The following is a 26,438-nucleotide window of genomic DNA, read 5'->3' on the forward strand; positions in this document are numbered from 1 at the left end:
TTGTTAAACTATTTTTCAACATATTCTCCATCGGAATTGAGACATTTGTCATGCCATGGGATCAACTTTTGTATCCCTGTGTCGTAGAAGTCTGCCGCCTGGGATCTGAATCAGTGTGTGACAGCCGTCTGCACCTCTATGCTGACACATAACGAAACAAAACTAATTCTATTACAGGTTAAATATGTTAAAATTATGTTTGCCGCTTATCGGAAATCCTACAAACATGACTATAATTTTATTACCTCAACCAGTCCTTCTCTTGTGAACCAGGCCGCACGTCCTCTGATCATGCGCACTGCCTCCTTTCAGGGACTTCTAAAGTATCTGTGCGACAATAGTAATATGCGTTACAAGAGTGGTATGTTGAAGTTTTCATGTTCGAGGAAAAGTTTGAAAAAGCGAAACGTAGTTGAGCTTTTTTAATTTCCGAGAATTGAAAGAAAACATACCGCTCGTGTATCGTACATTATTTTCTACGAAGATCGTTTATTACATACCTGAAAGAGGAATTTCTAATTAGTTGCAATGAAATCTCCATCTTGGTTTCTGTTCAATGACGGAAAATTTGCAAAACAAAAATATCTATCTTCAACATTGTTGCTTTAAAATGTTTTCTGTGTTTACTATACTCCAGCAGGCCGTGATATACGTCTGTCTTTTTTTCCCCCAGTCTATGATGAGTCTGGAATCTTGTTGATTTTTTCACGGCTTCCTTAATGTTGCTTGCATCACGAATGCAGTAATTTTAGTGGAGTTGTAGAGTTTACTTAATTTTTGCAAATATTTAAAAACAATAATTAACAGTGCAATTTAGGTGAAATTGCAGTGGTACGTTTCCAATTTATAATTATTACTATATTAAACGTCCCTAAAAATAATATGTTAAAAGCCTAAAGCAGTAAAATCAATATGTCACTTAAGCGGTAAGAAGAGGGAAATTGTTATTTGTGTTAGGTTGGGAATACTGAATGTGGAATTTTAGACTTTCCGCGGATTGGTTTTGTGCGGAAACCAAGCAAATACGCACGATCTCGCACAAAACTCTTTTCTAAGTATCTGTGCGACAAAACTCTTTTCTAAGACTGTACAGTTTCAGATAAAAATGGCCCGTCTGAATTTTGCACGTTCCAGATTCAATGCATTGCGCATGCTCTGTGCTCCAAAGCAGTGGTACACACGAGATGGCTTTGGCAGTTCTTGAAATTAATTTTACGTCGATTGTTGTCGTAACCCGAAAGGCATTTGAATAGATGCGATGAAAATTGATCTATTCTTAATAGTAGATGAATATCTATAAATCATGCAGTTAAATAGAATGATGGTAAACGAAATTAACCTGCATAATTAATTTAGAAACTCTTTCCTCAACGTATCCGAACCCTGAACTTTATATAGTCTTTGAGCAAGCACGCTAGCACAGAGCTATAGGAATGCTAGCGATGAATGGTTATAATCGTGTACTGCGTCGTGTGTTTAATAATAACTCTTAGGCATTAATTTGATCTATTTTCAGATTAATTTCGTGCTCTGAAAGGAGCTTCAAGAGTCAGACCATTTTTTTGTTTCTGTTTTGCTAGTATGTAACAAATTTATTTCAAATTGAATAATTTCGAGGGAAAAATTGTTCCGGGGCCAGGTATCGATTGGATCGGTGTCTGGTAGACTTCCCGGGTAGCTCAGTTGGTAGAGCGTTGGTACGTTAAGCCAAAGGTCCCGAATTCGATACCTGGCCCCGGAACAATTTTTCCCTCGAAATTATTCTAATCAGCTTTACAGGGAGTTATACCTGAAATCTTGATTTGCATAATACACGTCACTGTTCGTTAACAGAAAACCACAATTTAAGTGACACAGAGTTAAGTGTGCACTCAACGTTGGTTGCTTGGCGGTTGTCAGCCCACTTTGAGGTCTGTGGATATAGAGGGAAAAATTGGATCGGTGTCGGGTAGCTCAGTTGGTAGAGCGTTGGTACGTTAAACCAAAGGTCCCGGGTTCGATACCTGGCTCCGGAACAATTTTTCCCTCGAAATTATTCAAATCAACTTTACAGGGAGTTATACCTGAAAGCTTGATTTGCTTATTTCAAATTGTCGCTCAGAAGCTTAGTTTCCTCCCTTCTTCTTTCCTACTTTCTTCTTTTTCCTTTTTTCTTTCGTTCGTGTCCTTCTTTCCTTCCTCTCTTTTCCTATCTTCTAGTTCCCTTTCCTTCTCCCTTTCAACCATTTCTTCCAATCCTTCCTCTCCTCCTTCCATTCCTCTTCTTTCACCCTTCCCCCTACTTTCCTCCCTCGTACCACTCTATCTTTCTCCCTCCCCTATTTTCCTCTCCTCCTATCACCCTTTCTTCTTTTTCCGTCCTTCTGACATCCTACTTCTTTCCCTTTTCTCTACTCCTTCCTTCCTTCCCAATTTTCCTCTCCTACCACTTCCTTTCCTGTTCTCTTTCTGCCCCCTCTTTTTCTGTCCTCGTTTCACACTTCCTTTCCTCTCTCTTTCCACCCGCTTTTCCTTCCTCGTTTCTCTGCTAATGTTTTTCTTCTAGCCTCCCAATTTGTTTTCTCTTTCATTCTTAGTGATCTTAATTCTGTCAGGGATTAGTCTGTTGTACCCTTACTAAACATACAGGCACGTAGTGAGAATTCTTAGGCTTGCAGTTGATACAACGTCGAATTTTCGCTTACGATAACATACTTATACCGAACATTCTTGCTTCGTGCGAAAATCGAACCCGTAACCGTAGAACTGCCTCTCTTAACAGTTGCATACACCGCGGTCGGTGGCATGTTGAATTCAAAGTTCTGAATCCAAAATTGAGACATTAAAATCCAGTACGTCCTGGAATTCAACCTATTAAAATCAATTTTTTGCACGATATGCATGTAATCTAGGAATTTGAAGAGCAGAAAAATCACATACTTCCGCGAGGTGGATTTATGCAACAAGTAGCAATGATAATACTATGTTCTGCATTAATTCGGACGAAGAAAGCGGATGAATGGCTTTAATTTCGTAGCATATTGACATAATGAAAGGGAATAGCAGATCGGAGATCCGGTCTCACGCTGCACAGGTACTCTAATCTTCATGAGGTCAAACTGATTTCAATCGGTTTGATGGGATATTAATTCCTTCCTGGAAATATATTGTTGCACGGATTACTTTTGGTTATCCTGCCGGACCTCATACAGATAGGCCTACAACTTATATAATGAATATTTCATCTGCGTGCACTTTAAAATGCATTCATACGAAATATAGGGTTTTTCAAAAGTAAGAAGTAACTTTAATTGATCACATTTTCTTCATTTTTTACACAATCTTAAAAATTCTGGCACTGGCGTATTACACAAGAAATGGGATTTTTTGCATTACCATAAATTCATCGCAGATGTGTGTTCACCATTTTGTTCTTGTACAAATAACAGCCTCTCTTCAATGCTGCAAACAGCACCTCTGAGTTCGTGTTCTGGAATATCTGCTACAATGTGTGCGATAGAGACCTTTAACTCATTAACTGTTGTAGATTTGCTCAAGAATATTCTTTCCTTCAGGTAGCCCTACAACCAAAAATCTGCTGCGTTAATATCTGGCGATCTTGCAGGCCAAGTTACAGGAAAGTTTCTACTGGTAACACGATCACCAGAACAATCAGAAACAAACTCGTCATGATGATGCATGATTACGTTGCATCATATTTCCTAGATGACCACCACCATCATTGAAAAGGCATTTTTCGTTTTTGAATTAACCAAAACTAATTCTGTCGAATTCCATTTCAGTGGAAAGGTAAATAAACAGAACATACCAATATGCGCACTGAAAATCCTAGACTTACTGTCACAAAAAATGTCGATGGAAAGGCCGAGAAACATCTGCTGTATAAAAACAGATAGGCCTAAGGTACAGTAAGCAGATTTTTTCAGCCTACACCTTAGCTTCGATACTGCAAATTTTTAAAAACTCCCTTTGGGCTCTACATGCCCTTCTTACATTTAGCTTCGCCGCTGATAATTTCAAAAACTCCCTTTGTGTTCTGTATGCCCTACTTGCACGCATTTGATTGTGATTTAAACGTCTCAACATGGAGGCAAAAAAAGAAAAGAAAAAAGAAGAACGATATGAAAAGAAAAGCAGAAAAGATAAAACGAAAGAAAAGAAAAGAAAATAAAAAAGAAAAAGGAAAATGAAAAAAGGAAATGAAAAAGAAAAATGGAATAAGAGTAAAGAAAAAATGAAATGAAAAAACGAAAAGAAAAACGAAACAAAAAGGTATTAAAAGACGAGGGAACTAAGCAACATTATCAGGTCGAAATTTCAAATAGGTCTGCCGCTTTAGGAGGTTCCAACGAATTTGAGGTGGAGTTAGATGTTAATATAACGTGTGGAAAAATATCAGAGATAATTTAAAAATTGCAGCTGAGCAGAGCATAGGTTATTCTGAAAATATTTCTAATATCAGAAAATTCAGGTTCTAAATTTCTAAAATTTTACAAGAAAATGATCTCACAAGTCGACAACAATTACAATGCACAATAACAAGACTTATTGGAACTTAAGTAGCTGGTAAAACTATTTTAAAAAGTTACTAATAATAATTTTTAAAAGACAGTTTTATCAGAGTATGACAAAAAAACATACAGTTACATCATTTGGTAAACATAACGTTGCTAGGGTCTCTCTGACATCTTTAATTTTTTTACTCCATACTTATTTCCAAAAAGTGGAGTATTCTCAGACATGTAGAGTTGTTAATTTTAATACAATTAATTTTTATGTGTCTTACGTATATAAAATATATTAAAATTTACATCATGTTTCGTGACCTAATTTATTTTTTATTTTCAAAGCCTACTTTTTGCATAAATAGATATGAAATCAGTGTGCAAAATTTCAGCATTCTATTTCTAATGGTTGTAAAATTATGAAAAAAATGTGTCGAAAAATTGCAATTTTTGAGAAATTTAATTTAAAGTTAAAAGTGAATGTCAGCTCATCTATATTGTGTTAAAACATGCCCATATAAATAACACAAATAAATAAATAAACTATATATCATTTGATTCAGAAAACGCTGCGAAATTTTTTATACAAAAAAAATTTCGAAAATATTCGCGTACATATACCCTTAAGTCATTTACGAATGATCTGACGAGTTTCTTCATTAATGCATAATAAATCACACTGTTCACAATTATGTTAGTTATTTGCTTACTTGAACCAGTCATGGATGTGATCCTCACACCTGCAATCTTTTCTGCTTCCGAGTGAGTGAATTACTACTAAACTAGACATTATGCAGCAGTCTGAAATACACAGTAGACAATGGCATTACAATTATTATTGTTAAATAATGTATTGTTCTCTGTTGCTTAGTAACACAGTCTGCTCTCGATATCGTCAACATTCGTTCATTAGGTAAGTACGTGTTTGTGAAATTACTTTGGAAATTGTATAAAACGCTGGATAAACTGCCATAGAAATTCATGTTTCGCTAAATTATTAAGAAACATGGTTGTGATCAGGCTTCATTTTAGAAAGACAGAATTGATTTACTTTAATGTATATATCCTTATATGAATATATTTTTAACGGTAACTTACATAACTAAAGTTGTCCACAATTAATGATTTTGCAACTAACGTTCTTGTTAAATGGTAACTTATGATCACAGGATGTAAATTTCAAAAAGGAACAAGAGCAAAGAAAACATGGAAGGACTGGAAGGAAGATTAAATTCTGCCTTCCTTAAAAGGTGCCTACAATATACATCTGCAAGGGGAAATCAATCTGTAAGTATTGCATGTGCCATTTTCTGACATTTTTATGATTAAATTTAATTTTATTTATTGCCTTTGCTAATTAGTATTAATTTTAAGGTTTTTTTTTTTAAATCTACGTAATTTTATGTTAAAAAGGGAATAAAAAGAGAGAAATGAATAAAATAAAAGAATGTAAAGAGAAGTAAAAGAAGCAAAGATAAAGGAAGAATAAAAAGAAATAAGAAAGAAAAAGAAAAACAGAATAGAAAAAAGATAAGAAAAGAAAAAAGTACAATGAAAGAAAAGGAAAGGAAAAGAAAAACAGAAAAGAAAAACGATAAGAAAAGAAAAAAGTACAATGAAAGAAAAGAAAATAAAAAGGAAAAGAAAAGAAAAAATAAACAAAAGGAAAGAAAAAAGAAAAAGTACGTTAATATTAAAAAAGAAAAGAAAAAAGAAAGAAGAAACGAAAATAAAATGAATGGTCACCGTCTGTTTATAAGGTCTGTGTCACAAAAAATTTTTATAGAAAAACCGAGAAACGTCAGTTTGTATAAAAAGAAATAAGGTAAGCAGATTTTTACAGCTATCCAGTATTTACACCTTAGCTTGCCATTAATAAATTTTAAAAATTCCCTTTGGGCTCTCTAGACTCTTCTTGCACGCCATTAGATTTCGATTATGTCTCAACAGGCAGTAGCAAACTTTCATACAAGAGAAGAAATAAAAGTAAAAGGAAAAAAAGAAGAGAAAGGAAAAACGAAAGAAAAAATAAAATAAAAGTAAAAGAAGGTAAAATGAAAAACGAAAAGAAAAAATAAAGGAAAAGAGAAGCATAAAAGAAAAAAGAAAGAAAAGAAGAAATAAAATGAAAAAAAGGAAAAAGAAAAGAAAAAACGTAAAATGAGAAAAGGAAAAGAGAAAAGAAAGGAAAAGCATGAATGGAAAAGAAAAAAAAGGCATAAAAGACACAGAAACGAAAGGAATTAAAAAGAAAAAGTAAAATGAAAAAGAAAAAGAAACAAGAAAAAAAGAAAAGGAAACAAAAGACAAAAGGAAAAGAAAAAAAGATAGCAAAAGACAAAGGAAAAGAAAAGCACAAAAGAAAAGAACAAACAACATGAAAAAAAATAAAAGAAAAAGAAAAAAAGAACAAGCAAATGATTAAAGTAAAAGAAAAAAGAAAATAAAAAGAAGATGAAATAAAAAACAAGAAAAGAAAGAAAAAGAAAAGCACAAAAAAAGAAAAAGTAAAATGAGAAAAAGGGAAAGAAAAAGAAAAGCATAATAGAAAGAAGAAAAAAGAAAAATTAAAATAAATAATATAAGAAAAAGAAAGGAAAAGACAAGCATAAAAGAAAAAGGAAATAAAAAAGAAAAAGCAAAATAAAAATTAGAAAAGAAGAAACAAGGAAAGAAAAGAAAACAAGCAAAATGAAAAAAGATAAAAAAGAAAAGAAAAGGAAAATTGGCAATGAACAAAGAAAAGTGAAAAAATGAAATACAAGAAAAAAGAAAGAATAAATGGAAAAAAGAGCAAAATAAAAGAGAAGCAAGTCAGAAAAGAAAAAAAAAGAAAAAGTAAAATGAAAAAGTGAAAGAAAAAAGAAAGGAAAGAAAAAATATAAAATTAAAAAGTCAAAGAAAAAACAAGAGCAGAGAGTTAACTGATAATACTTAAAAAAACTGAATAATGAGATGAACTGTCCACATGGAAGGGAGGTTGGGATGGGCAGGGCGGAACTCGACATGCAGCCACCTCCTCGTGGTGAGTTCTGGGTTGTTTCACTTCACAGACAAGGAATGAAACAAGCAAAGAGCTGCATTATTTATGTTAAAACTGAACAAATTACTGCTAATACTGTCATCACTCCCGCATTACAAGTGTTTTGCGTACATTTTAAACAGTTCTTGCTCTTCAGTATTAAGTAGCGTTCTGCCTGAACTGTTTTATTAATTCCCATAAAATATTATAAACATTTATTTAAGGAAACAAATTTCGCTTAGCTTCTTTATGTGATTAAATATGTATGCTCAAAATCGTAACACATATTTTCTAGTCATTCATTTTGAAGTTTCGCAAGAATTCATTTAATTTTTTATGTTGGAAATGATATTGTGAATTACAATTTATTTTTTGAACTACTATCGAAAGAAGTAGGCGTCCACACCTGTGGAGTAACGGTTAGAGCGTCTAGCCGCGAAACCAGGTGGCTCGGGTTCGATTCCCGGTCGGGGCAAGTTACCTGGTTGAGGTTTTTTCCGGGATTTTCCCTCAAACCAATATGAGCAAATGCTGGGTAACTTTCGGTGTTGGACCCCGGATCCATTTCACCGGCATTATCACCTTCATCTCATTCAGACGCTAAATAACCTAAGCTGTTGATAAAGCGTCGTAAAATAACCTAATAAAATAAAAAAGAAGTAGGCCCTATACGGACGTAATCACTTACTGTTTACTGAAATAGGAGATAACCCTGCATACTTTGCACTGATATAAAAATAACATTACTTACAACGCAAAGAAAAAGGTACAATAAACATAGTCATATACAGAATGGATGGTAACCTCTGCACTAAAATGAAAATGGTAATAGTTCATGAGGAGAGATTTAAAAAATCTAAATAAGTTTTTTCTCTAACATTCACCGTTTTAAAGGTAACCGTTATATTTCTATGAAGCATTTGGTATATAACATCATGCCCACTGTAGTATTACTCAATCAAGCGCGGCCTGCAATCTTTACCTTCCCCTTCCCCTTCCCCTCTGCTGTACTCTGTCGGTGACATACGACAATGCGTTGCGCTGCAAGAGTTATTTTAACGATTTTCGCAATTATTTAATTTAAATTCATGGCTAAACGGTTTAATTTGCAAAATATGATGCAAGACATTAACTGTTCAAATTATTTTTACCTATCTGCTTGCATAACAATCAGCCGTATCTCTTGGGCCGTTATCTCAATAGACCACTGCAAACATTATCTGATCCGTTACTAAGTAAATGATATCAGAAGTGCGACGTAACTCATGCCATTGAAAAACAAGTGATATCAGAAGTTGAAACTTCCGTAATATTTTATTCATTTCACACTCGATCATACACATTTAGGCTACGTTAAAAAAACTCTCTTTTTTTTGTCTCAACGCTTTCTAGAACAATGAAAAGTATGCGTTTCTTTGTGTTTATTAAATTTTTTGCATCAACAAATAAATTATTTCCGTATTGAAACTGTAAATTGAAACTTTTCCGACTGACTGCCACACAATCTTGTAACTTCTTAGTCACAGTGTACCTTTTCACAGATTTATCAATACAGCACCAGTGAGTTCTATCCAGGGTTGGCCAAGTATATTGCATTATACATATTTTACGTAAATTACAAGTAATTTACTTCTCGTATAAAAACTAACATTTTACGCGATGATCTACGCAGTGTAATAAATTATTTTCATGGAAGTAATTTAATAAGTTGCATACTTTACTATGTGCATGAAGGCGCTCTTTTGCTGTGTTTTAGTAATTATTATCTAGCCACAAAATGTTATTCTTATTTTCAAGTTTTGTGGGAATAAAACCAAGTTCGTCATATTTGCTATGAAAAGATCTTTCTGCGTGCGACACATCAACTTTAAATTTTATTTCTCATATGGGATCTTACTAACTTCAAAATCCCTTATTATAAACTCTTACTGAAAGCTTTGGAACTATGCTGAGAACTGAGGTTGATTATGTCATTCCATCCTTTTAAAATTTCTAGACTATCAGATCATAATATCATCATGGACAATCTAGAAGTGTGTAGTAAAGACCGAAGGTGTGGCCTATGGAAAAGTGTCCACAAAGAGTTCTTACAAGGACAGCAATTTTTGTGTTTTCTCTTTTAATATTGACCTCTGTAAAAAGGACTTCTTCGGTCAGCGGATAAAGGAAAATAAATGAAGTCAACATTGCGCACAAAGATATTATTCATTACAACAATGATATCATGAGTTCGGCAAGAAATACAAAAGATGCCGATGGGAACAGTAGGAAAAACATTAAAATGATGAAAACCATTGGCCTTTGACAACTAGTAAACTCTGGGATATGTATCGACGCGGCGGGTAGCTAAGCAACATACGGAAAACTGTGGTGTCGGCTTATCATTTCAAAGGATAGAAGAAATGAAGACTTAATATGAAGAGCTCGAATATATTACCGAAAGTAATGTATGCTGATAGCTTGGGAACTCGAGTAAAAATTTAACACTTCGTTTATTTAATGTATTACAGCAAGTTTCGTGTAGAAATTGTTTTTTACGCGTAACTTCCCAACCCTGGCTCTATATGATTTTGAGATCACTGTACAGCACTGCTGAACGGTAAAAGGGCCGTAAAAGAGAAGTATGCAGACCACAGAAGACAGATCTAGTCATTGAAGACGTCGAGGATCGTCTAGCTAGGCGGCGAGTACTGGCGATGAGATTCTGACAAGGAAGGCTCAACAAATGATAATGGATTTTCACAATGATTTTTCTTCCATACGTTCCATTTCAAATAAGAAATCTCCCTATAAATTTCTACATCCGGAAAGGGCCTAGTTTTCGAGATGTGATTTTTTTTTTAATTCTTCAATTCATAGCTATAACAGCTAATGCAAACAATGCTATGTACTAAACATATCAGGCAATAAATCTCATCTAGATGCATACCGTAGTGTCAAAATCTTCATACATACTGTAGTCCTAAGTTATGAAAATGACACATCAGATATATAACATTCATGAAATTGAGTATAGAATAGTCTATGAAGAAATGATAAGGAAATATAATCATACATTACTTACTGTATTGATCACAGTAGTGGAAAACGTTGTAAAAATGCTCAAAACACAGTGGAACTTTGCACCATGTACATTTCAGAAAAGTTAAGTTTCTCATAGTCAGCTTTAGAGCAGTTCTGCATCAACGTGAAAACAGAATTCTACAGAGTGACGGATTTATCAGGTTTGTTGCCAAGGTACCCGGCTTTATGTCAGCCATACTTACTTACTTACTGGCTTTTAATGAACCCAGAGGTTCATTGCCGCCCTCACATAAGCCCGCCATTGGTCCCTATCCTGAGCAAGATTAATCCAGTCTCTATCATCATATCCCACCTCCCTCAAATCCATTTTAATATTATCTTCCCATCTACGCCTCGGCCTCCCTAAAGGTCTTTTTCCCTCCGGTCTCCCAACTAACACTCTATATGCATTTCTGGATTCGCCCATACGTGCTACATGCCCTGCCCATCTCAAACGTCTGGATTTAATGTTCCTAATTATGTCAGGTGAAGAATACAATGCGTGCAGTTCTGTGTTGTGTAACTTTCTCCATTCTCCTGTAACTTCATCCCTCTTAGCCCCAAATATTTTCCTAAGCACCTTATTCTCATACACCCTTAACCTATGTTCCTCTCTCAGAGTGAGAGTCCAAGTTTCACAGCCATACAGAACAACCGGTAATATAACTGTTTTATAAATTCTAACTTTCAGATTTTTCGACAGCAGACTGGATGATGAAAGTTTCTCAACCGAATAATAACAGGCTTTTCCCATATTTATTCTGTGTTTAATTTCCTCCCGAGTGTCATTTATATTTGTTACTGTTGCTCCCAGATATTTGAACTTCTCCACCTCTTCAAAAGATAAATTTCCAATTTTTATATTTCCATTTCGTACAATACTCCCGTCACGAGACATAATCATATACTTTGTCTTTTCGGGATTTACTTCCAAACCTATCTCTCATTATGTCAGCCATAAGTTACTTAAACATATTCATATATCCAAGAGATGAAAACAGATTGTGTGTTAAGAACTGCAATTTTATCACATTATCTCTCTGATGCAAGATAATATTCGTGCCAAATAACAAAACACTATAATCAGAGAACTTCCGAATGGAATTTTTCCAAGGTCTAAAGTCTTAAACGTCAAGAGGCTGAACAATCGGAGTTGTGTGCTTTGGAATTGCTAACACTTCCATCGTTTTACCTTCTGGAGTTATTCTTTCTATAGCCTGCGTATCTCGGTAACTGGTCCACGAGTCTACGAAAAGAATGCTATGATCACTGACAGATGGAAAGTATACTTCTTGAAACAACTTGAGGTGAGTTTTCATGAGCTGATTTTGAGGGCAATTCATATAAATTTGGGGCCTTAAACATTTCTTCTTCGCGATGGCAATGGAGATATGAGACATATGTGTGTCAAGAGATTATTTAAATCTCGAAATCTAGGTCTTCTCCGGATGTAGGAATTTATAGGGATTTTTTTTTTCAAATAGAACGTATGGGTGAAAAACCGTTGTGAAAATCCATTATCGCTTGGTGAACCTTCCTTGTGAGTTCTATAAAATAGTATATATAGGCATACGCGCATGCGTACACACATAATGTATGTACGAACATACCTATATCTGTCACTACGTAATTAATTATATTGTCCCAATTGTCAGCATCTGATGCTGGTATCCTTCACCCGGCCATCTCTTAGCTCCTACCGACACGGCCTGTTGCATGCATTAATGCAAGTCATCCACACCTTGCAACAGACTTGTCGTCTCGTCACATACACATACCGCACGCAACTGCAGACCATAATCACGCCAAGGCCGGGAACCTGGACAGCATACTTTCTCTCTTTGTAGGAATTAACGTGTAAACCTCGGAAATATCACTGCGGTGCTTACGCCATTCAATTAAATGCAAACATCTGCAAATTTATGTGCCTAGGTGCCGTGGGTTTGTGACCAGTGAAGACTAATTTTATTCGAGATGTCCTAGGAAGTTCTAATGAAATGAGAAGCTTAACGGTAATTTGTGTTAGTTATTTAACGACACTTTCATCTGTAATAGTTATCCAACAAAGGTGACGTTATGAGAATTATTTGTTTATAATAATAATAATAATGATTTATTTTAGCTGGCAGAGTTAAGGCCGTAAGGCCTTCTCTTCCACTCAACCAGCAAAAAGTGTATATACATATGCATGAACTTACAAAGAATCCAACAATTTGATTTAGATGAGAGTTACATGTATACAAAAGTTATTTACAAATTAAACAACAAAATACTATGAACTATTAATTAAACACTGAAATAAACTGTGTAGCAGAATTAAACTAAAATACATAGAATGTTAATATATTTCAAATAATATTAGATAATAGAAAGAGATTATTACGAGACAATTAAAATACAGCACAATCAGGATGATGTCTAAAGAAAAAAGTAACAATGTAGTCAGTGATAGTTTAAATCAGTATGATTGGAGTGAAATGCTAATAAGGTTATCTTTTAAGCTGTTCTTAAAGGTGTTTATTGTCTTGCAGCCCCTAATACTTTGTGACAAGGAATTCCATTGACGCGAGGTGGATATTGTAAAAGATGATGAATAACAAGATGTTCTATGAAGAGGTATACTTAGCGTGCCACAGATAAGTGATCTGGTATTTACGTCGTGGTTAGAGTATAGATAAGAGAAACGAGACGAAAGGTAATTTGGTGTTGAAGTGTGCAGAATACGAAATAGTAAAAACAAAGAGTGTAAAGTTCTACGTTCTTTAAGTCGGAGCCACGAGAGACTTGCGAAGGACGGTGATATGTGATCATACCGTCGGATGTTGCACACGTATCTGACACACATATTCTGAGCTCGCTGTAACTTGACTGACAATTCAGAACTTAGGTCACTTAACAAAACGTCACAATAATCGAAGTGCGGCGTTACTAGGGTTTGTACTAGGGTTTAGTCAACTGACCGAAGACAGGTTTGAACCCCACAAGTGTTACCAGGAAGGTACCACTTATGAGGCAACTACGCCAGGAGATAATGAGGTAGGGTGGCCAGTTCCTTTCCCCATCCATTGCTTAGTCCACACCTGTGGAGTAACGGTTAGTGCGTCTAGCCGCGAAACCAGGTGGCCCGGATTCGATTTCCGGTCGGGGCAAATTACCTGGTTGATGTTTTTCCGGGGGTTTTCGCTCAACCCAATATGAGCAAATGCTGGATAACTTTCGGTGTTGGACCCCGGACTCATTTCACCGGCATTATCACCTTCATCTCATTCAGACGCTAAATAACCTAAGCTGTTGATAAAGCGTCGTAAAATAACGTAACCTCCATTGCTTATATCGCCCACTAGCTACATATTACACTAGTCAGACTTCAATTGTTTTCCCTCTCACACATATCGTCAAGTGAGATGTACTGCCTGATAATAGTTGTACATATCAAACAGAACCTCAATCAGAGGACGAGATTGCTTAATAAAATGTAGTGTCACGCAAATGGCGTAGTACTCTTTAGTATAGGCCACCTCATAAAACCAAATGCATGCGTGGGCCGTAGCTTACAGTAAGAATCTTATGGTGGGGGTAAGTGAGCTAGCTAACTGCAAGTGGAAGTGTAGCGAGGGAGGGAAGCTTTTCAGTCCACTTTAATACTTCCCCTTATGCGCAGGTAGATTTTACGAGATAACGAATGATCTATACAGAGTACGAAATATAATAATCCAATAAACTTTCATTTTACGTATGAATTAATACGTCAAATGCACTAAATAAGTACTTCCAAAATTCTTTATATATACTATATATATAAAACTGCTTTGTAAATAACATTCTCATAAGATCTATCAAGTAGCAAATTACGAACTTGTTTAGTGAGACGTTAACAGTCTAAATTGGATAAGCCACATTATTCAAGGTAACATTCTGTTCGCAAATTTATAACTACCGTACGATTTACAACATAAACAAAAAGTACACAAGATTAAAATAAGCCATAGCAATTTAAATAATTCAAGATAAATGTATTTCTCTACCTGCTTAATCCGTTTTCCTTTTGCTATGTCAGATAGGACTTGTTGTCATCACGTTGGATGTAGAGAAGGGTTGCTGCCTTCGACGTTATACGGTATAGTACTCGTATGTTCCAAGAAATGTCCAACGCAGCTAGAATATAAAAACAAACAATAATTCATATGAACGGAACACTCGCAAACGTAAGAGACTATTTCTTCTTTACTCAATACAACAAGAATAAAACCGCCACAGTCAATTTCATGTAAACCACCATGCGGTTCTTTATTATAACAGTTTCAAGAAAGTTGTTATTAATATCCAAATAATATTACAGATATTTCATAAGTTGGGACAATGATTTTGATGTTAAATGTACCCGCCATTGGTTGAAATAAAAAATATTTCATAAGTAGGCCTATATTTTGAGGAATATTTCACACATAAGTGTTCAGTATGAACCAAACTTGTTCGTGAATGATTTAGAAAAGAACACAGGAAGGCAGAGCAAAAAAGAGACAAATAGATATAGAAATAATAATAATAATAATAATAATAATAATAATAATGATTTATTTTAGCTGGCAGAGTTAAGGCCGTAAGGCCTTCTCTTCCACTCAACCAGCAAAAAGAGTATATACATATGCATGAACTTACAAAGAATTCAACAATTTGATTTAGATGAGAGTTACATGTATACAAGAGTTATTTACGAATTAAACAACAAAATACTATGAACTATTAATTAAACACTGAAATAAACTGTGTAGCAGAATTAAGCTAAAATACATAGAATGTTGTTAATATATTTCAAATAATATTAGATAATAGAAAGAGATTATTATGAGACAATTTTGAAAGTACAGCACAATCAGGATGATGTCTAAAAGAAAGAAGTAACAATGTAGTCAGTGATATTTTAAATCAGTAGGCCTATGATTGGAGTGAAATGCTAATAAGGTTATCTTTTAAGCTGTTCTTAAAGGTGTTTATTGTCTTGCAGCCCCTAATACTTTGTGACAAGGAATTCCATTGACGCGAGGTGGATACTGTAAAAGATGATGAATAACAAGATGTTCTATGAAGAGGTATACTTAGCGTGCCACAGATAAGTGATCTGGTATTTACGTCGTGGTTAGAGTATAGATAAGAGAAACGAGACGAAAGGTAATTTGGTGTTAAGGTGTGCAGAATTCGAAAGAGTAAAGACAAAGAGTGTAAAGTTCTGCGTTCTTTAAGTCGGAGCCACGAAAGACTTGCGAAAGACGGTGATATGAAATGGAAGGAGACAGACAAACAGACATAAGCGGACAGACTGAACAGACAGGCAAATATTCACAGTGCACTGCAGTGCATGAAAATAAATTTTTAATTAAAAATAGCATCTTCCACGGACCTCTGGAGAAAAAAATACTAAGGAAAAGACTAGTGAAGTGTTTTGTGTGGAATGTTGCATTGTATGGAAGCAGAAACATCGGCATTACGAAGAAGTGAAGAGAAACAACTAGGAACATTTGGAATATGGATATGAAGAAGAATGGAGCGTGTGAAATGGACAGACAGAATAAGATGTGCTGTGCTAGGAAGAGTGGGTGAAGAAAGATAATCCTAAAGTTGATTAGTAAGAGAGAAAGGAATTGGTTCGGTTACTAAGAAACTGTCTACTGAAGGATGCACTGAAAAGAATGGTGAACGGAAAAAATTTCGGGGCAGAAGATGTCAGATGATGGATAACATTAAGATAGGCTACATGGATCGTATGCGGTGACTAAGAGGAAGGTAGAAAATAGGAAAGATTCGATAATGCTGGGTTTGCAATGAAAGACCTGCTCTTGGGCACAAAACTATGAATGAATGAAGAAATGTCGAAAAACAACCTGGTGGCAATGAGGGACAAAACATTTCTCAATCTTGAAATAATGTATAAAAGAAACTAATCATAATTATTGATGTCGCCAACTGTGATGATGACAATGCAAAAATCCGTATTATTTAACACGGCAGCTGAAGGAGGGCTCTGTGGCATCATTCTCCCTGTGGAAATAGTTTAAAACGTCTCTTTTATTTATACTTTCCTGACTGGTTTAATTTTATTAGCTCGAATGACATATTTATATTTAGTTATATATTGATATTAATATTTCATATGCGCCTATATGTATTTATGCTTGACCATGCCGAAATGTTTAGTAATTATACACCTGGTAGTAGCCCTTTAATGCACCTCATTAAAGTACACCTATTCATTATACTTCAGTTGTTCAGCCAATGACAAATCACCATTGTACCATTATAAAACCGCAAGTATCGATTATTCTCGGATATACAATCGAAAGACAATTAGCGAAACGTCACGGAGGCTGGAAATCCAATACTGTCGCAGAAGGTTATGTTCTGTTACTATATTAATTAGCGTTAATTGTAAATAATATTCAAATAAATTCAATTTGTCATCTCGTTTTTCAATTCTAAATCAATTTCCAGGTTATATCAATAGTAATGTTCATATTATTCTCTAGATTATATCAAGGTCAATGACATTCGTCCCTCGGGAAAAATCAATACTTTCGCGTCTCACAATTTAGAAGGTCAGTTCCGCTCTTCACTTAGATAACCATAACATGAATACTTATTAATAATTTCAAGTTAGAAATATGGTCGAGCATAAAAAGTAGTATGAAACTTGCCTATAATGGTAATTAAGACGCTCGTATGAAAATTATGAAACTCGCTTGCGCTCGTTTCATAAACAAACATACTCGCGTCTTAATTACTACCATTATAGGCTCGTTGAATAATGTTCTAATATAGCACATATATAATACACATTTTTATATTACTGTACAATGCACGGTTGGCTATTCTATAATTTCAATTTTTATTTGACATTTTGATTTTGAATTAAATTTTTATGACTGAACTACGCGAACTGTCACTATTGAACATCCTCTAGAAACCCTGCTTTCAAATACATAGAATAGAATGCTATACATTAAACTTCGATGAACATACGAGCAGGATTCGAAATCTGGAGCCGCAGGCTCGCCAGTCCATGTGGGTCATCGTACGGCGTTTCGTAGAAATAACGTGCAAAATCTTCCTGTTGCAGAAACGCGAATACCTAAGCATACAATTAACCACTTTCAAGTAGAGGCAGTCTTCGTTGAACTAAGTGAATGAACTAGAAGTTTCGAAAAGAACGCAATACTGAGAGCCATGTGTTCATTTAACAAAGCGGAATTTAAATTGGTACCTTAAGTTACGGTCACAAGTAGCTACAAAGGTTGCGTTCTGTTCACACACAAGTCAAAAGTAGCGTGTAGTACGCCACTTTTCATGCTGTGCAACTCAGAGGTTCAAAAGTTGCGACAGGACGTTGCAATTCTATTTACACTCAAGATGCCATTTTTGCATAGATTTTATATGTGATGAAATGCAAGTAATTTATCAGCTGCTATAATTAATATCCCGCGCCGTGGCGTCGCGGTCTAAGACATCCCGCCTAGGACTCGCGTTACGGAATGCGCGCTGGTTCGATTCCTCATGGGGGAAGAAATTTTCTCATGAAATTTCGGCCAGTGTATGGGACCGGTGCCCACCCAGCATCATGATGCAGTTGGGGAGCTACGATAGGTAGCGAAATCCGGTTGCGAATACCAGCTATAACGGCTGGGGGGATCATCGTGCTAACCACACGATACCTCCATTCTGGTTGGATGATCGTCCACCTCTGCTTCTGCATGTGGGCGTGAAGTCAGCAGCCGGCTTGTCGGTCTAGGCCCTTCACGGGCTGTAGCGCCACGAATTATTATTATAATTAATATAAAACGAAAAAAAAACTACAAAGGAGGAAAGCGGTGGGTCAATGGGTGAATAAAAATGGAGATCAATGTGGATATACAATCTCCTTTGAAAGGGATGTGTAGTTGATATTAATTTTTAGATTGTTAAAAAGATACCACTTTCACAGCCTTTACTATATTGTGCCCGAAGTGTGTGCAAGTTAATTTTAACGCCTTTTATTTTCCGTTGTGATAATTACTACTTCGTAAATTTCTCAAACACTGTATAGTTCAATTAGTTCTATTACAGCAAATCCCCGATTATCCATCACCCTATAACAGATCGGCGAATTATCCGAATGTATTTCTCTCGCTTTTTTTTTTTTTTTTCTTTTTGCTGCAGAAAATATATTAGTACCGTACAGTACCTTACATTAGTACGTATTTTTCTAGAGTGTGTTATTACAAGCATTTACCCTTATACAGTATTGCTGCCGCTGTCGCCAATAGAAAGAGTACTTGTAAAATAGTCACTACATGCTTTCAAAGAAATTACTCTAAGAATTTCCGCATAATTTACAGCAAACCCATGCACCATTCAGTCCTTGTTCTCCTGTTTCAGTTGCTATACTGTATAACTTCTATGCAAAATGCCTCCCACGAATGTCGAAAGAAAACGTGTTTAATACATGTAGAAAAAAAAGGTGCAAATAATTGAGCGGTTTGGGAATAGGGAAAAAGTGATTCACCTCGCATCGGAATACGAGATAGGCGTTACAACTATGCGCAATTTAATAAAAAAGGAACAAAGTGTATAGAGTATGTGAATTCACAACACGAGATCTATACTATTCCTATCTTTTCGCAGACAGTCATCACAAGGAATTTCCTTGGACCTTAAAAATCCATCGTTAACAACCACACTTAAATTAATGAACTTCTGATCCAATATTAAGCATGTTAAACATAGCACCACGGAGTAAATAACAAAATTATAAGTAGACTTTTTACGCAATTAATTTAGGGAAATATTTTATGGTACAGATTATCAGATTTTTTCGATTAACCGTTCTGTCCACTCCCTTCTCATTACCACGGATAATAGAGGTTCTACAGTATTTGTTTTTCAGATCCAATTAATATTCACAGTTGTTTATAAAATCGTTAGAAAAAGTCACCAAGGTAATAATAACCAAGAGGGAAATTCTCATAAACAGTGTTGGCAACTCTTCTGTTTCAAATTAATCTACGGAAAATTAAAAAAAAAAGAGGTCACCATACACAATCTTTCTGCGTTATACATTTAGGCCCGATTGTATAAACCATTTAATCTTAGATCAGAGGTTAAATTGATCCTTGTTTCAGCTGAACTTGGAATTTTGTGTTGTATAAAGTCTAATCTGAGATTTATTTGTCTCAAACTAAAGTCAACTTTGACTGAAGAAATTTCTCCGATTAAGTTAGATGATCCAAGTTCAGTTATTTCTTTTCTGTTCGAAATATAAGAGTGACAGATTGTGCAAATAAAATATCCATTATTATTAATATTAATAGATATGTTAGGTACATTTATATATATTTCTTTCAATTTCCTGCCTTAATTCACAAACAATCTTATATTTTATAAGGCTCTATCGTGTTCAGAAGTATCAAATAACATAACCTATAATTATATTATGTTTATAACAGCCATTAATTATTCATGGATATGATAGGTACATTCATAAATGTTCAATTAACTGTATTACTAAACGAAAATTGTCGTTTTATAAAGCTTTATTATGTTTAGCACTATCAAACACCATAAAATGATAACAACTTGGAGAACAGTCAACCTTCTTCTTATTGTCCGCCATTATTTACATTGCACAAAAAAAAACCAGTGTCTCCAACAGAGTGTAATACGGAAAGTCGCCAAAAAGTAGTTGTGAAGTCGCTAGATTTCTCATTATCAACAAAGAAAGATTAAATTTTGTCACTATGGGGTGCTAAAAAGGTCACTAAATCCCTATTTAAGCAATATAAAAGTTAAAAGAAATTGTTGTTGAAAAAGAGTTAAAGTCGCTAGATTGGCAACACTGAACAAACCTGTGTAATATGGTCCGCGCATCACGTATTTCACCTGTTTATGCGATGTTGCCAAATCCTTTTCACGTGAACTTAGATTGCATTTGAACCAAGGTAATTTGATCGCAGAAAAGTTTTATACAACAGAAGAACTGTCTGAACTCGGTTCACTTTTCGATCTTCGATCAAAGTTGATCTTTAGTCAGGGAGTTTTATACAATTGGGCCTTAGCAAGTGCCAGAATTCGTTTATTTTCATCGTGACAGATATTTAAAAATATTTATAAAGCATTAATGCCACATTTGGTTGACAACACTGTTCGCTACTCCCTGAGTTCCACTGTTCACACGTCGCCGGAGCGAGTTGTGCAGTACTTTGGTACTGCAGGGCTGCAGAAGCAGCGACGTGTGACCGTACCTTTAGATCACTGCAAGGCGATGAAGTTTCTAACTTTTTACTCGTTTGACTCAGTTACAATGTCAGACAGGGAAAGGTTCCTAGGTTTTTTTTGTTTTTCTAAACAGTGATCTTGCGTCGTGCTCTCCACGTAGCTAAGGTCAATAACGCCAATGTCGAGTATGTTCTCAAGATAAATAACCCTAAACCAAAAGTTTGCATCATTAACAGGGAGATGATTTCTGAATATATTACTATAACAATAAATTAAGAAGGAATAGAGCGAATTCAACGATTCAGGTACTTGAGTAGTGGCTCAATGATGAATTGAATCAGGAGACTAACATCACAGCGATTGCTAGGAGCAGTTTCCAAAAATGAAGGACTTGTTAAATAATTAAATTGTGCAGCAGGAATCTCTATGTAGAAACTAGGCGAAGATTTGCAAAGTGTTAATAAAGATAATATTCATCGATAGGCTGACTGGAAGATTCTGACTTGTAAATCTATCGGAGAATGCTAAAGATACCGTGAAAGGCAACATTTATTACAAATGAAATGCTCAAGCGAATAAATAAAAAATGTGCACTATTAACACCACTCAAACATTAAAATACTGAGTAATTTGGGCACTTTCTTGGTGATACCCCTGATCACATTATACACAACAGATTGCTCAACCTTACAAGCTTTGACGGCAACTTTGATCAATTTCACTATGCTGCCATCTAGTCACTGCATAAAAAGCCTCGTTATAACTCTCATTTGAATTGCATGGATCAACTGTACTTCCACCTAGCGGTCGTTCTCAATCGACGGTGGCGATCCTGGTGGTTAATATCTTCCATGTGTTACCGTTTTTAACATTAAGACGGCCAATCTGTTATATATGTGACCAAGGGTGATACATATCAATTCCTTCGGCTTATAGATGGAAAGATAGAGGGCATACTCAGACACACATTGGTTATCCATGAACAAAAGCGTAATCTCGAGTTAATGGGGAAACAGGGTTTCAACATATCACAATGGTTATTCTTAACGCTTCATATGTTCGTTTCTCATATCAAATAAGGTCGCACTGTATAATAAAATCATAATATGAAACGTAACGTTCAAGTAATAGGCCCACAAAAAATGTTGAATAAATATAGATTTTTACACGACAAGTCCAATCATTCAGAAGTTTCACAATAATTAATGTTAGTGGATAAATTTATAATTCTTTCCGTGTAGTTTTTGGGTTTTGATATTTTTATTGCTGCGTACATGCTCGCAGGCGAAGCTGACTCGCTGGAGTATGCAAATCTTGGCCGCCCCTCGAGGCGACGACAGTAGAAAAATAAGAAACACGCAAGACTGGCGTGTGTGTGCTAAACAAAAAGAAAACCAAAGCACTTGGTGTTCTCATTTTATGTAGGTTTTAGATTGCACGTCAATACAGAACTAAGCAATAATTTATTTCCACCAAATATGAGATAATGTAAAATTTACATATTTAGTTTTAAGCATGTGAATATGTAAAGTGATTTACGTTCTAAATATTGAAAATTTTCCAGTACGACATTGTTATAGAATTAAGATTTTTTAAGGTTAGGCCTATTACTTTTGTTTTAGAGTATTATTTTTAAACATTCTTCAATTTAAGCACATCCTTATACTTTTGAATATGGTAAAACGTTAAAATTGGTTAAATTAGCAACTTTTAATTATGTTGTTTAGTCAACTGTCCGAAGGCAGGTCTGAACCGCACAAGTGATACCAAGAAGGCGCCACTTATGAAACAACTAGGCCAGGAGATAATGGGGTAGGGTGGCCAGTTCCTTTCCCCCTCTTTTAATTATATACTGTGTTAATTATTGAAACTTAAGAGAATATGTACTAAGTCTATACTTTTGTAATTAGTTGAGGCGTGATATTTGTAATTTTCAAACAGACTGGACTGTTTGAAAATGGTGAACACGCCGAAACTAGTCACAAATGTATATACTGGGTGTTCATTTCAAAGTGTGTCATGACGTCACTGTTGTTGGGTCACCGATTTGAAGCGAGTTTCAGTTTATATGTTAGAGAAGTTGCCTATTATTTAAGGCGTTCTTCAATCTGAACTTGAGAACGTGTACGGTATAACTTGAACGTCGTAGCAACAGATGGCGGTCTGTACGGTCTGTGTGCTACCATAACCTCTTTCGAACTGTGTTTTGCGCCGGCAAGTCGTACGCAGGGTATTTGTTATCATCGGTTGCGTACGGTAACATTCCACAACACAAATCAAATGCTCCGTGTCCATGTTGACCGTCGAAGTTAATGTCAACAAATACGTAAGTAATCGTCTTAACCCTCTACCCATATCCCGACAGTACGTATTTCCAAACAGTTCACATTCCTGCCACTACCGGCGTTACCGTACGTATCGGCACGTACTCTTCAGAATGAACGCCGTACTTGCTAGCCAACTTCTCTGCCTCTTAGATTATACACCTGAGCTGCGGAAGTGTAGGAAGATTGAATTCTCTAGGCTCATCAGCTAGCCACATGACGGCATACAGCGAGCCAAGACACATTTTGAACTGAACACCCAGTAGACTAGGAGTCTGCAGAACGTCAACATAGATGACGTCATATGAAACGCAGACCGCCTTGCAAGACGAGGGATAGTAGAAAGCAGTAAGTTGAGGGGAGGAGAGGAGTGAACTTCGCCCGTATAGTCTGGAAATAAGTAACCGAACTATATGATGTCTTAGCATCCTTCTGATGGATTTGAAATTACTTAGTCAACAGCCTATCCCGATGTTTTAATTAGTAAGTGAAATCTGGTTCTCCATCATAAGTTGCAATTTGTAATTGCTCAAATGAATGTTGATCCGTCAATCGGGAGCTTTCTTTACATTTAACGTGTTTCATTCTTTAAAGAAATTGCTCACATAAGTTATATACAGTGGATAACAGTTATATTTGTACAGCTGTATTTAATATTTAAAACAACGTTTTTTCTGCAGAAATAAATATTGTATTCTTCTGTTTTATGTTGCATTATAAATTATTTACATACTTAACAATAATAACATTATAAAAATAATTTTTCAAATACTTTAACATAACAACTTCCTCTATTTAAACAAAAACACAGCCTTTTCCCTGCAACATTCTTATTTGTACAGTTACAAAAATAAATGATAAATGTTTCTTTGTTTTTACATTTATGGCACAGACGGGAAGTTCTAATACTTTGTTGAATAGCCCCTAGCCTTCAATACAGCTCTGCACCTTCTTTGCATTGACTGTACAAGCCTAAGACAAGTGGCAGGTTTAATTTCTTCCCACGTCTTCAAAATAACTACCTTTAGATCTTCTTTACATGTTACTTTACATTTACGAACTCTTCTCTTGAGAATTGGCCACAGATGCTCAATCGGATTAAGGTCCGCGGATTGGGCAGGTGTTCTAAGCTGTTTAGGAACATTCCAGATGAGCCACAGTTTGTTAATTTCTGCTGTATGCTTGGGGTCGTTATCTTGCTGAAACATGTAAGAAGCTGATAGTCCCTTTTTTCCACACTTTGTTTGACATTATTTTTTAAAATGTTCAAATAACCCCATTTGTTTAAGTTGTCATCAATGAAATGAATCGTACCCACTCCTTCTGATGACATACACCCCCACAATTTAATTGATCCACCTCCGTGCTTGACTGTTGGTAAAGTATTCTCCACATTATCGGCCGTATTGGCTTTCCTCCATACCGTCTGTATTCCATTAGATCCAAATAGATTTATTTTAGTCTCATCAGACCAAATCACAGTATTCCAGAAGGTTTGAGATTTGTCCTGGTGCTCTTTAGCAAATGCCAGTCTTGCTGCACGATTCTTTTTACTTACACATGGCCTTTTTCTTGGGATTCTGCCGCGATACCCATGCTGCCATAGTACTCGTCGAATGGTCTGACTGGATACCTTCTTACCCGATGCCTGTTGCAACATCTGCACAATTTCTGGTGCAGTTACACGTGGGTTCACTTTAAGTTTGTTAACAATGAAACGTTTTTCTCTCTCATTCAGGAACGATTCTCTACTTCTTCTCGGAATATTCTTAATGGAACCATTATATTTGAACTTATTTACTATATAACTTACTGTTGAGTGAGGTTTTTTCACAATATTACCAATTTTTCTGAGTGAATAGCCCCTCAAAGCAAGACTGATTATCGTATGCTTAAGTTCTGTGCTTAGCTCCTTCCCTTTCTTCATGTTGGACACGACTGATATAATACATAACAGACAACATCGCAACTCCCCCACCCCAATAGGTACGGAAACGCAGTTAACCATCTATGCACACAGTAAATGTAAAGCATCTTTGTAAAGTGTATAAATAAGAGTGTTGCATGATACGTTGCCTTATTGTGATGCATTTACTTCCCACTGTTTATAAATAACACTGTCATCATTTTGTTACATTGTACCTGTTTAGTATAAGGATTTTAATAATATATTAAAGTATTTTAAAGTTTAAATCAATTTATAAGACAAACCAAGTTATTTCTTTACAAAATTTCAGCTTGTACAAATATAACTGTTATCCACTGTATGTCGAGCCGAACATTGAAATAAACCTAGCACAAAATGACCTAAGGAGTGGATATTTTGAATTGTAGTGAATTTTCGGGAAATTTTTAAAGCTGAGAAATGTTCCCTTATTTAGGCTTCTTGTATGCTACTTTGTATTGTATATATTTGTATAGTTTTGGCCGATGAATTGTATATGCTTTAAATTGAATAGTAATCTATATAGCTCTACTGATAAATTGTTTGTGTTTGTAATTTGAAGTAGTTTGCATGATATGTATTATCAATTTCTGTATATCACAACTGGTTGAATTGTTTATGCCTTAAATTTAATTAAATTGTTTTGTATTATAATATAGCTCAACTTATGAATGATCGTTTGCGTTTGTAAATTTAATAATCTGATTGGCTATGTATTGTATACTTTTAGTAGAGCATCGATGTAGCTCAGTCGACAGACTCGCTGGGCTGCTGATCCGGAGCTGCGTTCGGGCTTGGGTTGGATCCCCCTTTGGACTTTGGTTTCTTCGGAGGTTTTCCCCAGCCGTGGGACTGAAGCCGGATGGTCTATGGCGAGTCCTTGGCATCAACCCCTTTGATTTGATTACCCCCTTTGATTTGATTACCTGGTTGGGTTTTTCCGAGGTTTCCCCCACCGAAAAGGCAAATGCCGGGTAATATTTTGGCGAATCCTCGGACCTCATCTCATCTCACTACATCTCGCCAAAATGTAAAAAAAATGTAAAAAAAATGTACAAAATTGTAAAAATTGTAGAAAATTACTAAATTGTAAAACTATAAAAATTTGTAAAAATTGTAATTGTAATATTGTAAAATGTTGACATGTTCCACATCTTAAAGCTTCATTGCTCATGTAAGATCTATGGAATAAAATAAATGAATGAATGAATGAATGAATGAATGAATGAATGAATGAATGAATGAATGAATGAATTGCAAAGTTTCAAAATTTTATAAAATCAGAAAATGATATTAGGCAACGCTTTTTCCTTAATCAGTATTAATATTGTGGCAAA

The 26,438-nt window shown here is 35.3% G+C and overlaps 2 protein-coding genes across 2 annotated transcripts in view; one reads left to right on the forward strand and one right to left on the reverse strand.

Annotated features, from left to right (window-relative positions):
- The window catches only part of LOC138694479 (protein lifeguard 4-like), a 492,919-nt gene that overhangs the window by 409,476 nt on the left and 57,005 nt on the right, over nucleotides 1-26,438 (reverse strand). Inside the window, exon 2 of the mRNA XM_069818248.1 lies at nucleotides 14,616-14,745. The gene's annotated coding sequence lies outside the window, so the exon portion shown is untranslated. The remainder of the gene's footprint in view (nucleotides 1-14,615; nucleotides 14,746-26,438) is intronic.
- LOC138694489 (putative defense protein Hdd11) overlaps nucleotides 11,838-26,438 on the forward strand; it is an 81,531-nt gene continuing 66,930 nt past the window's right edge. The window contains exon 1 of the mRNA XM_069818272.1: nucleotides 11,838-11,897. Coding sequence (XP_069674373.1) covers nucleotides 11,853-11,897 — 45 coding nt within the window. The 5' untranslated portion in view covers nucleotides 11,838-11,852. The remainder of the gene's footprint in view (nucleotides 11,898-26,438) is intronic.

Source organism: Periplaneta americana, chromosome 1, assembly GCF_040183065.1.
Source record: "Periplaneta americana isolate PAMFEO1 chromosome 1, P.americana_PAMFEO1_priV1, whole genome shotgun sequence".
NCBI lineage: Eukaryota > Metazoa > Arthropoda > Insecta > Blattodea > Blattidae > Periplaneta > Periplaneta americana.